The sequence below is a fragment of the Rhinoraja longicauda genome, chromosome 6 (assembly GCF_053455715.1).
Source record: "Rhinoraja longicauda isolate Sanriku21f chromosome 6, sRhiLon1.1, whole genome shotgun sequence".
Taxonomy (NCBI): domain Eukaryota; kingdom Metazoa; phylum Chordata; class Chondrichthyes; order Rajiformes; family Arhynchobatidae; genus Rhinoraja; species Rhinoraja longicauda.
This window is the reverse complement of record NC_135958.1, coordinates 50,562,507-50,579,230: the sequence shown is the minus strand read 5'-3', so window position 1 is coordinate 50,579,230 and position 16,724 is coordinate 50,562,507. Positions and strand designations below refer to the sequence as shown.

The following is a 16,724-nucleotide window of genomic DNA, read 5'->3' as shown; positions in this document are numbered from 1 at the left end:
AAGATATAATAGGAATCTGAGGGGTAACGTTTTCACACAAAGGGTGGTGGGTGTATGGAATAAGCTGCCAGAGGAGGTAGTTGAGGCTTGGACTATCCCGTCGTTTAAGAAACAAGAGACAGGTACATGGATAGGACAGGTTTGGAGGGATATGGACCAGACCAAGCGCAGGCAAGTTGGTAGCTGGGGCAAGTTGGGCTGAAGGACCTGTTTCCACACTCTATCACTCTGACTCTATGAAAGCTTTTGATAATTTCACCAACTGTAGGGTATTTGATAAAATGCAGAATTCTAGAATATTAATAAATGTTGTAACAATAATTCAAACTTTGTGAACTCGAGTAACGTGAAAATAATTGTAATATATTACTCCTATCCAATATCCAAATATTTACCATTAAGCGGCAATAAATTGGTAAAAGTAACGAATTTTTGGATGCAAGCTAAAAGCGAACTTTATAAAATTGATTCTAAATCAATGATATGTATTTTAAAGTATAACATTGAATATATATTTTAAAAAGTGCTTTATACTGTTGTCACAGGGAACCTTGGTCCGAGTTTTTGACACTACTACAGGGCAACTCATTCAAGAGTTGAGAAGGGGATCACAAGCAGCAAACATCTATTGGTATGTTATGTTCAAAACACTGCTGCCTGCATTAACACCTTTCAACATCGGTTAACTAATTTTGTGTTAAGAATATGGTATATTTCTGAGATTCGCAAATACGGTTTATGCTTTTATCTCTGACTAAACAATTTATTTTAGTGACATTCTTTTCCAATGCTATTGCTCAAAGTGCTTTAGAATGAGAGAATTTGTTGATAGAAATATACGAATCAGACCAGAAGCATTTTGGAATTGTTATTCGTGGATCACATTTTGAACTCAAGCAATGTAATCATAATCCCAAAGATCCATTCTGTCAAATACGTCCTCTTGACCTGGAGCCTGCTATTTTTCTTCCTGGGTGAAAATCAACATAATGCGGGTAATTCTGTATAATGCCACATTGTGTTCCTAAGAAACCTTATAATAATAATAATAATAATATATTTATTTTATATAGCGCCTTATCACATGCTCAAAGCGCTTTACAAATACAATTAACATAGAAACAAACAGACAAACTATCCTGACGGAAAAGCGGCGAATACTCAACGCCAGCGTCCTCTCACGTCAGGGTCCGGCAGCAGACATCAAAAAGCACAAGACACACAGATACAATTTTTTACACAAAACAGCCATCACAGTGATTGCTCCAGGCATACCCTCACTGTGATGGAAGGCAAAGTCTTATCTCCTCCTCATTCTTCTCCCGTGGCGCCACGAGGCGATCGAGGCTCCCAACCCCTTGAAGCCCCCACCGGGCGATGGAAAGTCCCAGGGCCGAGCCGAGCAGGCCGATGAAAGTCCTGAGCCCCCACCGGGCGATGGAAAATGCCGCAGCCGAGCCGAGCAGGCCGATGAAGGTCCTGAGCCCCCACCGGGCGATGTAAAGTGCTGCGGCCGGGCCATGCAGGGCGATGAAGGGCCTGCGGGCGGGTTGATCGTACCTTGCGCTTCGGGGCGGTCGAAGCTGCTACGGCTGGAGCTCCCAAAAGCCGGTCGCCAGCCAGGGACCCGCGAACTCCCGATGTTGCGGTCTGCAGGGCCCAACGGCCGAAGCCTCCGAGATGGTAAGTCCAGGCCCTGCGACCGGAGTCTTCGAGGTCGATCCCAGCTGGAGGCCGCCGACTCCACGATGCTAGGCCGTAGCGCGAACGGAGATACGACACGGTAAAGGTCGCATCTCCGTTGAGGAGGAGATTGAAAAAAAGGTTTCCCCCAACCCCCCCACCACCCCCCTACATACACAGAATTAAAAATAAAACAAAACGTACATTTAACAACGACAATGACAAAAAAACACCAAAAAAAAAACCGGAGAGACTGCCGGTGAGCCGCAGCTGCAGAACACAGCCACGCCCCCCCTTACGAGTTAGAAAATCATGCTATAAATACAGTTGTGTCAATGGGGAAAAGATACTTAGAGATGAGAGTTTCAGATTTGCAGTGACAAAGTGACTTTCCCATAGGATGTACAAAAATAAAGGTCTTTTCAATAGCAATACATTTATTTTTGTTACTGTTACTGAGATTTTATTAATTATAGCTTAGTGAAGTGGACATGGAAACTGTCATCATGTTCAGAGAAGTTGTTTCATGCTGCATTTAATCAAACTTGCCATGAATTAGCGAGCGGGAACTTTTTTTAAAACAAAAATCAATTGGGTTTAATTTTTAATTTTAATAGAGCATTATTGCACAAGTGTGAATAGAAGCAAATTCAATGTTCAGCTGCGGTTAAAGTAACAGTTGTGTTCTTTGGAAACAATAGTGCTTGTTTACTGCGGGAGGTTAGATGGAAACAGTTTTTTCACTTATTCTGTTCAAATCTAAGATTGCATTTTTTCTGTTTGTCAATTTCCAAAGTAACTTAAGTGGTTCTTTAGTTTCTAATCAAATTCGCATTGCAATCAATTTGATCCATGTAATTCAAATAGAGTTTCCTAATTCATCACTCGCATTATATCCAATTCATCTATGGAAACGCACGTTATAGCAGAACTATCTATTTTTTTGAAAGTCCATGTTAAAGTAAAACACATTTTTGTATTCCCAAAAAAGCAAATGGGGTATTGTTCACGGCAAGAGATGGTGGAAAATACGTTCTTTTGATTTCCGTCTGAGCACAATATGCTGCTTCATGGGAACAGATACAATTATCTCTCGAACATAGCTGCTACTTTAACCAATGAAACGGACTAATTATCGGTTCTATCGAAGATCTGAAGAAGGGTCTCAACCAGAAACGTCACCTATTCCTTTTCTCCAGAGATGGTGTCTGACCCGCTGAGTTACTTCAGCTTTTTGTGTGGCTCTTCAGTTTAAACCAGCATCTGCAGTTCCTTCCTACATTGTTTGAGGTATTATAGAACATAGAAAAATAGGTGCAGGAATAGGCCATTCGGCCCTTCGAGCCAACACTGCCATTCAATATGATCATGGCTGATCATCTAAAATCAGTACCCCGTTCCTGCTTTTTCTCCCATATCCCTTGATTCCTTTGGCTCTAAGAGCTAAAGTTTGAAAGTCTTGAAAGTTTGGAATCTATAATCTTCTGATTCAAGTAAAAATGACCAAACCTGCCACTAAGCATGTTTGTAACTTTATGCAAGCATATGTTACCTACACATTTGCTGCTGTTAATGGATGGCAATATAGAACTATCCAGCCATTGAGATTTTCCGATCTGTTTTATCCTGCAACTTGATTATGTGATCTGTGCAGTACATTATAATGCCACTACCCAGTGGGGAAATGGTCATGTGTAACCAATTTTAAAATGTTGATAACATAATTTCCTTCAAAGATTTCCTTAACTTTTCAAAAGTGAATTTCAAGCAAATGTAGAGTTGATCTGACCATAGTTCTTGCAACAGTCCAAAACTATGCTCCACCAAAGGTCACATCTGAAATTCTTTACATGTTCTTAATTATTCCTTGAGAAATGCGAGTTTGCTCCAAATATATAGTTGAGATTTTATTAATTATACCTTAGTGAGGTGGACATGGATACTGTCATGTTCAGGAAAGTTGTTTCTCGTTGCATTTGATCAAACTTGCCATGAATTAGCAAGCGGGGACTATTTAAAACAAAAATTAATTGGATTTAATTTTGACTTTTAATTTTCTTACCAGTGTCTGTTTGTGAAAGTAGGCTAACATTTGTCTAACTCCAAACAATGGCCCGCGGGCCACATCTTGCCCGCCACGAGATTTTATCCGGCCCGCGGCAAGCTCTTAGACAGTGGGGACTGGAGGCAGCAGCTGTCGGCGAAAGTTCACCAGAGAACAGATCGCCACCGACCCAGAGCCGGGACAAGGCGAGAGATCGCAGTGCCCCCTCGAAACTTCTCTCCTCGTCACCGCTCAACCTGGGGAGAGAGCGGGGTGTGAGAGTCGGGGTAGAGGGAGCAGCGGGTGAGAGCGGGAGCGCAGGGAGGGGGAGGGTGTCAGCGGGGGCTGCTCCCTCCCTCTCTCTCCCTCCCAGAGCCAGCGAGACCACTCTCCGGTCCCGTCTCCCTCGAACGCAGTGAAATACGAACAAACACAAGTGAGACTTCCCTCCTCGCTGCTGCCGCTCACCCTGGGGATGCGGGGCTTCTGAACAACAACTACACTTGTGTTTGTTCTTATTTTGCTGCGTTAGAGGGAGACGGGGCCGGGGAAGAGAGTGGAGCAGCGGCGCAGATCTCACTGGCTCTGGGAGAGAGGGAGAGAGGAAAGAGAGAGAGAGCGAGAGAGGGAGAGAGCAGCCCCCGCAAGTGGCGGCGCTCCTTCACCGGACCCTCTGACACCCCTGCCCGCGCTCCCGCTCTCACCCGCTGCTCCCTCTACCCCGACTCTTTCCCCACCCCCCTCTCTCTCTCTCCCCCCCAGTGGTGATCACTGTATTATTTCTGTTTTATAAATAATTATATACCTACGGTGTATATATATATTCCAATATTTCAAGCTCTTTTTAAAAATGGAATATTATTTATTTGTTGCCATATAACCCTAATGTAAACTAATCTAATGTAACCTAACCTAGTCTAATCGAACGTAACCTAGTCTAACCTTTTTTGAGTTCATTAAATTAATAAAACTTGCACTTTATTTTTTCCTATGCCCCGCAAAAATGTGCCAAATATGTAATGTGGCCCTCATGCTGAAAAGTTTGTAGGCCCCTGGTCTAACTGAATGATAGGGGAACTGCAATATTGAATCAGTAACAGAATAAAACTCTGATCTGCTATCTTCTGATTCAGAAATTCTGATGATGTGGCATCTGATGGCAGTGACCCCCATTTCCTACACTCCCTTGGAGCCTAGAGTGGACGTGGAGTGTTTTCAGTAATGGAAGAGTCTAGAACCAGAACGCACAGTCTCTGAATAAAAGGATGCACCTTTAGAATGGAGTTAAAGGGGAATATCTCGAGCCAGACGGTGGTGAATCTGTACAAGTCGTTGCCACGAATGGCCGTGGGGGGGGGGGCTAAGACATTGGGTATTTTTAAAGTGGAGATGAATAGATTCTTAATTAGTAAGGGCGTCAAAAGCTATGGGGAGAAGGCAAGAGAATGGGGTTGAGATGGTAAAATAGATTAGCCATGATCGAATGGTGGAGGAGACTGATTCTGTTACTCTGTCTTATGGAAATATTCTGTGACACCTGGAACATTTCTTCCTACCATTTGGGGAAAAAATAAAAGTGAATTAAAACATGGTATAAAGGGAATAAAATCCAATAGGCTGGACAATCTAATGGTCCAGTGCCACCAAAGTCCTGAATATGTCAGATTACAGAGTTTTGCTGCATTTAGTTACATTATTAGTTTCAAATGATGGGCAGAACCTGCAGTGGCAACATGAAACCAACTACAATTGCTACACCTAGAAGCAAGGAACTGCAGATGCCTGGTTTACAAAAAAATATTAAGTGCTGGAGTAACTCTGGGTCGGACAGCATCTCTGTAATAAGTAACATTTCGGATTGGGATCCTCCTTCAGACCGTTCGATTGACCTTTCTGTGACACCAAATGCAAACTGGAGGAACTGCACTTGGGTAGCTTGCAGCCTAATGATAACACTGAAATCTCCAATTTTGGATAACTATTCTACAAACAACCCTTTTTTCCTTTCCCTACCCCTCTCTCCCACCCCCCCCCCCCCCCCCCCCCCCGCACTGCATCATCCGGATGTGCACTCATTCCTTCTCTGTCTTCATTGTTCACCTCTTCTATCCTTTCGTCTTTTTCATCTCTGGCCTTTGTCCAACCATCTGTCCAGATACTTCAGCATTGTCTTTTTTCCAATTGTTACTTTAGTTGTAGTGCCCTCAACATTAGCATTTTTAGAGGTTTCCTGGTCCTACATTGTCATGTAACCCTGCATAATCTGAACAAGTTGCTTCAATTTCTAAAATCTCAATATTATGATTTACGTTTTGGCAATTAAACAATTCTGGAGTGTATTTGTTTGGATTGCGACTCAAGTGAAAAGGATGATGGTGAATAGTGCCCATTTAAAATGGGAGGTGAAATTTCTTTGGTTGGGAGTCCTGGGAGTTCTCTCCCTCAAGGTTGGTGGAAGCAGGGTGAATATTTTAAGGCATGGATAAAGACTTGAGTACTGTGAAGAAAGGTTACTGCGTGGAGACATAAAGTGGAGTTGAGGTTACAACAGGTCAGCTATGATCTTTTTAAATGGTGGAGCAGGTGATTGGGCTCATACTTTTCTGCGTCTATACAATAGACAATAGGTGCAGGAGGAGGCCATTCGGCCCTTTGAGCCAGCACCGCCATTCAATGTGATCATGGCTGATCATTCTCAATCAGTACCCCGTTCCTGCCTTCTCCCCATACCCCCTGACTCCGCTATCCTTAAGAGCTCTATCCAGCTCTCTCTTGAATGCATTCAGAGAATTGGCCTCCACTGCCTTCTGAGGCAGAGAATTCCACAGATTCACAACTCTCTGACTGAAAAAGTTTTTCCTCATCTCAGTTCTAAATGGCCTACCCCTTATTCTTAAACTGTGGCCCATCATATACCCATCAATGGGGTAGATTAGCATTGTCTACTGTGCCTTTTTCTTACCAGTGTCTGTTTGTGAAAGTAGGCTAACATTTGTCTAACTCAGCGGTCTCCAAACAATGCCTCCCCGTTCATTTGATTACTGTTCAATAACTGAGGAAAAATCACACATTTTGCTGCTTACAAAACTATATAGAGACTTTGAGGGTGGGGGGATTGTACAGTTGAAATTGTTTTTGCTTTTTTTTCCCTGTGACAATAATGAACATTTTGTCTTGCAGCATTAATTTTAATCAAGATGCTTCTTTAATCTGTGTGTCAAGTGATCATGGGACTGTTCATATTTTTGCAGCTGAGGATCCCAAAAGGAACAAACAGTCCAGGTAAATGAGATTTACAAACGTGTACATTGACTCCTCTTTAAACAGCTAAATTTATAATACAAATTGTTAACAAAATGCCTTCCATACCAATTAACATTGCATAATCTTCTATTCTGGTTCTGCTGAAAGTCATGAATAATGATTTTAGAAATGTTAAAGTAGTATTTGAATGACCTTGTATCTGATTTAGAACTTGGAATTTGCTTAAAATATTTCAACCAGTTACATTAGAATGGAGGCAGCCTTTAAGCTTATTTTGTTCAATTAGGTAATGTTTGATTTTTATGTCAACTTGACTTGCCCATTTTTACTTCCTTAACCATATATTCCCTTAAAAAAGATTTTTCAAAAATTTGAATTAATTCAGTATCCAGGATCTCTTGGAGGTAAATTACAGATGTTCACCATGTCATGCAGTGAGTTTATACTGATTTCAAATTCTTATTTTAATGAATTCCTTAATCTCTTCCAATTATTTGATTTGATCCACCGAAGCATCTGAATTTGAAGGTGTACGATAAAGTACTCTCATAATTTAACCTTTAATCCCACAGCATTGTATCTTCAGAAGCCAACGTGAATGGGTCAAAATTCATATTGCAAGGTGCTTGCAGTTATAATGTATTTTGCAAATGCTGGATCTGAATACCTTGAAATGCTGCTAGGTATTATGATGGTAGTTTGATTTATCAGTAACTCATTTCTTTCTTCCTTTCCCTTCCTGACTCCCAACTCTCTGATTGCAGTTTGGCATCTGCAAGCTTCCTTCCAAAATACTTCAGCTCGAAGTGGAGCTTTTCCAAGTTTCAGGTTCCTTCTGGGTCACCTTGTATCTGTGCCTTCGGTGCTGAGACGAACGCTGTTGTGGGTAAGTGTCATTCCGGCCTGTAATGTAGATATTGAAATGCAAATGTGCTGATTCTGTATATGTAGAGATCATGCTTCTGTTAAGAATGCATCTAAAGTATTATGTACGGCATTTGTCTTATTTAAGAAGGAATGTTAATGTATTGGAAACAGTTCAGAGACATTTTGTAAAAGTAATATCATATGGCTAAATTGAGTTTGGAAAAGTTCGACAGGTGAGACTTGTATCCTCTGGAATTTAAAAGAGAGGGAAGACATTTGATTTAATTATCCATATAGATCACAACATGTGTGGAGAGGTTATTTCTGCTTGCGGTAAAATCTCAAAGTTAGTGTAATGGTTTAAAAATGAGTCAACCATGTAAGATAGAATTCCTCAAAGAATGGCAGAGCTTACCCTTTGAACAAGTTTTAAGGTTGAGGTCAGCAGCCTCGTAACAAGCTAGTTAAAGTTTGCTGTGGATAGATGGGAATATGGAGTTCATGTTACTGTCAGATCAGCCGTAACATTAAAGGTGGGGGAGATACAAGGGCCCAAGTAGTTGTCTACTGCACCGTTCATGAACGTCATCTATTAATGAAATCAGGAGGAGAGTTTCTTTAAAATATGAAAACATTAAATTATTTTAATGAAAGTGTAAAACAATTGTCATGTTAAAGCCAGTTTTAATGCAATAATGGATTTATTTCATTGCAGCAATTTGTGCTGATGGCAGCTATTACAAATTTTTATTCAACACAAAAGGTGAATGCACCCGTGATGTATATGCTCAATTCCTGGAAATGACAGACGATAAGATATGAATACAAATGACATGATTACAAATAATTTTCAAACAAATGTATTGCTGTGTTTTATCCTGCCTCCTCAAAGGAAATGTTAAATGACTAAACTAAGGAGTATAACGAACCTTTGGATGGACCACTGAAAGAACAGCATACTGATACTTCCATATTATTTCCTATTTTCAATCTTTCAGAGTTGGGAAGAATCCTCTAAAGTAAATAGAAACACAAACTTAGTGACCACAAAGACATTACCAAATCTTCAGCCTTTTATATTAAAACAAAGTGAACAAACTGTGCCTGTTTAAACTTGTATCTGGATGTTTACAGTATGAGATGTGATAGCATCAGGTTACTCAATGTACACTGTACCTGATAATAAAGATCATTTTTTGTCAACTGACAGTTGTGGGCTCATGACGAGCAATATCTTGTGGGAGGACGGACAGTTGCCATCTTTTCATTGTAAGTGTGGTCAGTGTATGTGAAAATGTTAAATGGAAATTGCACTACATTGAACAGCTGAACTATTAACTTGAGATCAGTTAATGGAATAGATCTATATTGTATTGTTTATGCAATTTGGGGTCCAAGCATAACTTGGGGTCCAAGCTGTTTGATCAAGCTGTTTGCTTTGAAGAGGATGCCCAATTTGTGAGTCACTTATGTGCATACAGTACAAAGCATTTAGAATTGAAGAACCTTAATATAAACTGCACACAAACATCTTGAACACTGTTGATAATTTGAGTTTGAGTTTTAATAGAAGTGACTTTTATCTGGATCTAAAGGAGATTTAAATGTTTCACTGAGAGACAATTCTATCTAACAAACTGGCAATCTAGGTTAAAAAATATAGTATAAATTAATAAAGGAATGGTCATTGTAGATTTTGCAGAATAAACCATGACAAACAGTTATATACAATGGAGCTGTTTAAGGCGGTCCATGGGTCATGTTAAATTGTTTGAGACTTCAGAATTTATGCTCTGCTATTTTCAATAAAATTGAACAGCTTTCAGATCTGATTACTAATCGTGTGAAATAATCACACCTTAATTCACTAGGTCTAGCACCATTTTTTTTAAACATCTGATTTATATTCTAAGTTAACTTGCCAAGCAGGTTAAATTTTGTGCAAATATTCTTGTTTAACCAGAATGATTTTTGAATAGAAGTTGTCTCACCTCTGGTGGATTGATTATGCAGGGGGGAAGTATTTGGAATGACTCCTCTGAAAGTGTCAGAATAGACTTGAGAGAAACTTTAAAATGTTCATGTATTTAACCAGACCTATGTAGATTTATGAAGAATTTCCTGCAGTGATACGATTTAGTTGGAAATAGAACCAGCAATCTGAGTTTATGGTCAGAAGACAAATGTAACTGACAGTGTTAGATGGCAATGTTACACGACTTCCACGTACTTTAAAGTCTGAAGTGCAGCACTATACCTCGATTTGAAATTGCAATAGGACAACTACATGTGGACATTTTGAAGAATTCAGCTTGAGCTTTTGAGAAAATGCTTCCAGTAAACAAGAAATTACATTTGAAACTGTATTGAGTTAGTAAACTATCTCATGGCTAGCAACTTTCACTATAGCTTTTTTTTTTTTTAAATAAGGCCATCTTTTTTCTCCAGTAATTGTACAGCTATTAAATTGGAGGATAACTTTCATAGCGCACATTTCTTTAATACTAACCAGCGTTTATAAGCACCTTTCAATTCTGGAATTATAAATTAAAGTCAAGTGAATGTATATAGGTTTGTGTGCATGTAAATTGTTAATGAGCTCAGTTACATCCACTTTTTACTAAAAATGTTTATTAAATTTTTCATGTTTGATCATTTGTGCATAATTTGCTATTTCACTGCCTTAATAAAGGGTCATGTAGTCTTCAGTAGTTGTTACTAATTAAATGTGTTATGACAGCAAAATCCATTTTAACGAGTAGCATTTAAATTTGAATAGATGTGATCAAAGTAACATGCTAGGCTGTGTTGCATTGAAAAAATTTGGCATATCAAGTGCAGTTTTTCCAATTGCCTGCATGTCATCCATCTCATTTTAATACATTTAAATTGATACGTCTTAATTCCGATAGCCTGCAACCACCTAGTGGGGCTTAGTTCTATTAATATCAGCATTTGATGGTATGAGAATTTTAAATTTGTGCCGTTAGCCTGCAACTGCTGCTTCATCAGTTTAACACCAGGCTCAATCTCCAACTAGAATGTTAAATATGCTGTAGTCTATTATAATTGCTGGAACAAAATGTTGCAATTTCCCTGTGGTTGCTAATATAGTTTGTGGACTTATTTTCAGAATCTTAAGGCAGACCTTGATGGCACTGCCCTGCTAAGGTAACAATTCACACAATGCTATGTTAATGAAAAGAAACTAGGACTTCAGATACCAGTTTCTGACAAATTCTAAAAATTTCAATTTCTCATTTCCACATCTCTCTGCCCTGTGTAGCATTCCCCCCATTATCTACTGCTGTCCTTGAAGGCTTGTGTTTGGGAATGCTCTGAAATTACAAAGCACCAAAACAGCTCTATCGTCCCAAACTTTCTCCACTGCAATAGAGACTATCCAAGACATTCCTATTCCCTAGATTTTCTTTTCTTCTCTCCTCCTGCCCCCCCCCCCAATGGAACCCCCCCCCCCAAATATTCAATGAGTACTCTCACCACCTGTGCTTCACATAGAAGTCCAGGTTAGTTTAAAGACAGCATACAGGGCATTAGGTCCACTGAATCCATACTTACCATAGCCCTCCTCTTCTCCCCCTGGGAGCCATTTGGGTGGGATTCATTTCTCCTTTCATCTACATTCTCCTAGCTTCACAATTTGCAACTCAACATTTTCGTCTCACCTTCTGTCTTTGCATCTCTAACATCCAACCAGTTGCCTATCAGATAATCTTCCTCATCTCTACTCTTGCTCAGAGTACAGGAATTGGGGACCGGAGGACATTGGTTTAAGGTGAAAACATTTAATAGGAATCTGAGGGGTAGCCTTTTCAGGCAAAGGGACGAGCTGCCAGAGGAGGAAGTTAAGGCAGGGACTATTGCAACATTTAAGAAACAATTAGACAGGGATAGGACAGGTTTAGAGGGATATGGGCCAAATGCAGGCAGGTGGAACTAGTAGCTGTTTCCACACTATACCAAAAAGGATTCTGATCTGTGTCAGCCTATTACCTGCCAGGCCTTGTCCTGCCCATCTCTTTCAGCTTTTCTTCCCCCACTATTAGTCTGAAGGGTCCTAACCTGAAACATCACCCATCCATGTTCTCCAGAGTTACACTAGAACTGTCTTCCTTAAAGTATTTTACTCTCCATTTTAAAAAAAATCCACATTTTTATCCCTATTGCAGTGGTTGACTTCACATTTACTCCCATTTCATGTGCAATCTCCTTACCCTTGCTAAAGTCTGTCTCCAATGTGGCTGGTACAGGCACAATTAAGATGTAACGAAGCCTCTATATCCTCAAACCTCAGCCTCCTAGTTTTGTATCATTAATAATCTTGGATAGATAACACCTGCTCAACATCCAATCTTGGATGATTAGCATTATTCATTCATTGAAAAGATTGAATGCATCTGTTCCCCCTCATCTCAAACTTTTGGGTCAGGACACTTCTTACAATCATTGGTAAGAGATTCTAATAAATGTTGGCGTTAACAAACCAAGATTTTGCAATTTAAAAAAAAAGAAATACAAGTCCATGTTGCACGTTGGCTGGAAGACAGAATGCAGTGGGGATAAAGAGAATCTTCACTGATTGGGGAAATGTAGCAATTGGCAGTTCCCCATACATACCAGACATGGAATGTTCAAAACTTTTTTCCTGTTAAAAGAAAAGATATTAAATGAATTTATTTGAAAGAACAATAGCTGACATTGTTAAACAGGGCAAGTGTGGGATTATCCTCGTGGAATCCAAGACAGACAACTAGAGCCATTTTCTTAATGGTTAAAGGCTTGGAAGAGCAAAAAGCCTTGGTATAGATTGACCAATTCATACTTTCAATAGATAACTCAAATACAGCATCTTGGGAGAGAAGGAATGGGCGACGTTTCAGGTCGAGACCCTTCTTCAGACTGAAGAAGGGTCTCGACCCGAAACGTCGCCCATTCCTTCTCTCCCAAGATGCGGCCTGACCTGCTGAGTTACTCCAGCATTTTGTGAATAAATCGATTTGTACCAGCATCTGCAGTTATTTTATTATATAACTCAAATACAGGTTGTGTAAAGTTCTCAGTTCATTGAAATTCAAGAACAACACTGATATTAAGTTTGCGAGGTGTTTCAAGAGATATGGATCAAGATTAGTGATCAAGATTCAGGTCAGTAATGATTTTATAGAATGTGTGAGCACGTTTCTCACTTATTCTGCTGCCAACACCCAAAGGATTTAACCCTTCGAATCCTTGGTCATCTCATTGTTGTCTATTCACTTTTAGCCAATTCAAACCATCCCCATAACCTACTGCCTACTCAACATTCTGGCCCAGCTCCAAAAGTGCTCAGATTACTTGACACTTATTTAAAAATTTGGTGCCTGCCATTTAAAATTGAAATCTCATCATCTCAACTCTTCCATCTCCTAAATTCCTACTGCCCTTCAATCTCTATGCACTAGCCTCCAACCCTCTCACCTGGTCTGACTTTCAACACTACTGGTAGCATTTTGAGGCTGTTTAACTGCTCGTTCTTTAAAGATCCTCTCAAAACTAAATTTCTGATGGTATGCTTGGCTACTCCACTCAATGTTTTGTGACTCGGCCTGTTTTTTCCATAGTTATAGTCATGCACCATGTACACACTGTACTATTTCCACTAGAAGTACTACAGTGGAGCATATTTCATTTTAATGACACCACAGACACTAATTGTGACACACCACTTGTGTTATAATTAGAGCCAGAATGTTTAGGCACTAAAAATCTCTGAAATGGGCAGAATACAATCACAAAAAAGGCACGAAAAAGGCATTTATTGACGATAAAAGGCATGTATTTCCACCACCAAAATATGGTTAACAATGATAATATAAAGGTATACTACATTAAATGACCAAAGTTGCCGGGTTACACATAATTACTAGCATTTCTTTCAAATTATCTGGTATTAAACTATGCCGTCTGCCAGACAGAATATGCTTCAGTTCTGAAAAACTTATTTCTACCCCAGCAGAGGTCACTGGTGCATACCCGAAACAAGCTGCACTCTATATTCATGTCGATATACTTTGATTGTTGACCTGCATCCAGTGTACCGATGACCACATTGGCAACATATCTCCCCACAGCATAGGTTGTCTCATCTATTGAGATCCATATTTTGTTGCATGCAACTTCATCTCTAATTTTCTGCACAAAATGTTGAAGTTGCTGTCAACATACTATTTCCGTAATGATGACTCGCTCGGTGTATGTTCCTCTGTGTTTCTCTAAAAAACCTCAGATTTGTTTTCCAATTTCCACAGTGGAATTCCAGCATCAATGAATGCCTTGCACAGATCACTCGAAAACTCAGATTTGTGACTGGAGCCAGCAGTAAATGTAGTGAGGAGACAAGCTTGCGCATTTCCCACCTTCAGTTTCTCTACCGCCGACTTGTGTTTAGCTGTCTACATGCTGGGAGACAAAATATTTCTTATCATGATTTGCTGCTTTCTCACATGCTTTGCAAAACAGCACACAGTTGGCTGTAGAGAATATATCACTCCGGTGCACTCACCAAATCGTTCATTTTTTTACAAGGCGTTGACTTGACTTTAGACATTTTGACACTTGCAAGGGTAGATCCTACAGGAGCGGGGATGCAGACCTCTACAGGCAGGCCAAGTACAAGCTGAGAAGAGGAATCAGTGCTGCCAAGGAAAGGTACTCTGAGAAGTTGAGGAGCAAGTTCTCAGCTAATGACTTCTTCAGTTTGGAAGGGCTTGCAAGCAATCACAAGCTACAAGCACCTTGGACAATCGTCAACTAACCAACGACCTGAACACGTTCTACTGAACCCTAGTACCCCCTCCCCAAACAACACTTCACACCTACTCCCAGCCTGAAAAGACGACTCTTCCCCAGCCACCCCTCTCCAATCACCACTTAACACCCACTTACAGCCTGACTGCAAAAGACTGGGGCCTCGTCCACTACCCACGAATGAATGACCGATGGTGGTGCCCCCGGTTTCGCCCCGGTGGTGGAAATTATCTTGTAAGTTACATTAACACGACAAAAAAAGGCTGATTTAGGCACTCGATCGTGAAAAGGGCATTATCTTGCTGAAATCATCAAAAAAGGCACTTATGGCAAAATCCTGGCTCTAGTTATAATGGATACTTTATTAGCATGCTCTACAAACTAGAAGATGTCCTTGGTGTTCTATTTAACAGCTTTGGTAATGTTGTTTTGCTCATGCAATGCACTTCTCGTGATCTGACTGCAAGTTCAGCAAACTCATCAGCTAATGTATAATTCAATACACTGTTTGTTTTACTTGTTCAGATTAAACCCCAATGAGATAGTAACATTATTTCCTTCGAGGAAACTTTTCCCTCAAAGTATATTTTTGGGTGTACCAATTACTACATCCCAACACTGGATATTGTTGGCATGCAGGAATTAATCATATTCATGATACTCTTATTGTAGTCCGGGAGTGAGATTGCTAGATTACAGAAGGACTGTGACAAGAAACAATGTTTTCTTTTGATTAAAGGAAGACTCAAATAGAATTGGCTAAAGTTTCCAAGCAGTACAAAATCAACAAAACTAATCAAATTGCTTAAAACTCAGTGCAGGAGTAACTCCCTACCAGGGAGAAGGCAATTCTGGATTTAGTGTTATGTAATGAACCTGACCTGATAAGGGGACTCGAGGTAAATGAGCCATTAGGAGGCAGTGACCACAATATGATTAGTTTTACTCTACAAATGGAGAGGGAGAAGGGAAAATCGGAGGTGTCAGTATTACAGTATAGCAAAGGGGATTACAGAGGCATGAGGCAGGAGTTGGCCAAAATTGACTGGAAGGAGGCCCTAGCAGGGAAGACTGTGGAACAGCAATGGCAGGTATTCCTGGGAATAATGCAGAAGTTGCAGGATCAATTTATCCCAAAGAGGAGGAAAGATTCTAAGGGGAGTAAGAGGCACCCGTGGCTGACAAGGGAAGTCAAGGACAACATAAAAATAAAAGTCAAGTCAATTTTATTTGTATAGCACATTTAAAAACAACCCACGTTGACCAAAGTGCTGTACATCTGAATGAAAAAAAATGAAACATACAGTAGCACGCAAACAGTTCACAGCGCCTCCTCAATGAGCCTCAAACGCTAGGGAGTAGAAATAGGTTTTGAGCTTGGACTTAAAGGAGTCGATGGAGGGGGCAGTTCTGATGGGGAGAGGGATGCTGTTCCACAGTCTAGGAGCTGCAACCGCAAAAGCGCAGTCACCCCTGAGCTTAAGCCTAGACCGCGGGATAGTGAGTAGCCCCAAGTCGGCCGACCTGAGGGACCTGGAGTTAGAGAGGGGGGTTAGAAGATTTTTGATGTAGGGGGGGGAATGTCCATTTAGGGCTTTATACGTGAATAGGAGGAGCTTGAAGTTGATTCTGTACCTTGCAGGGAGCCAGTGGAGAGAGGCCAGAATCGGGGTGATGTGGTCCCTTTTACGGGTACCCGTCAGGAGTCTCGCTGCGGCGTTTTGGACCAGTTGCAGGCGGGACAGGGAAGATTGGCTGATCCCAGTGTATAGGGAGTTGCAGTAGTCTAGGCGGGAGGAAATGAAAGCGTGAATGATTTTTTCTGTGTCGTCGAATTGGAGGAAAGGTTTGATTTTAGCTATGGTTCGAAGTTGGAAGAAGCTGGCTTTTACCAGCGTTGACTTGCTTATCAAATTTTAATGCAGAGTCAAATATCATGCCGAGATTTTTGACATGCAGTTTGACGAGGCAGGATAGACTTCCAAGACTGCCTGTTATCGATTTGATGGAGTCGGGGGGGCCGAATAGGATGACCTCAGACTTGCTCTCATTTAATTGG

General features: G+C 40.6%; 1 protein-coding gene across 2 annotated transcripts in view; it reads left to right on the top strand.

Moving 5' to 3' along the window:
- wdr45b (WD repeat domain 45B) overlaps window positions 1-10,510 on the top strand; it is a 42,888-nt gene extending 32,378 nt beyond the window's left edge. For both annotated transcript variants that reach the window (XM_078400948.1, XM_078400947.1), the window contains exons 7-10: window positions 546-631; window positions 6,908-7,009; window positions 7,756-7,877; window positions 8,574-10,510. In XM_078400948.1, coding sequence (XP_078257074.1) covers window positions 546-631; window positions 6,908-7,009; window positions 7,756-7,877; window positions 8,574-8,680 — 417 coding nt within the window. In that variant the 3' untranslated portion in view covers window positions 8,681-10,510. The remainder of the gene's footprint in view (window positions 1-545; window positions 632-6,907; window positions 7,010-7,755; window positions 7,878-8,573) is intronic.
- Window positions 10,511-16,724: the final 6,214 nt, after the last annotated feature.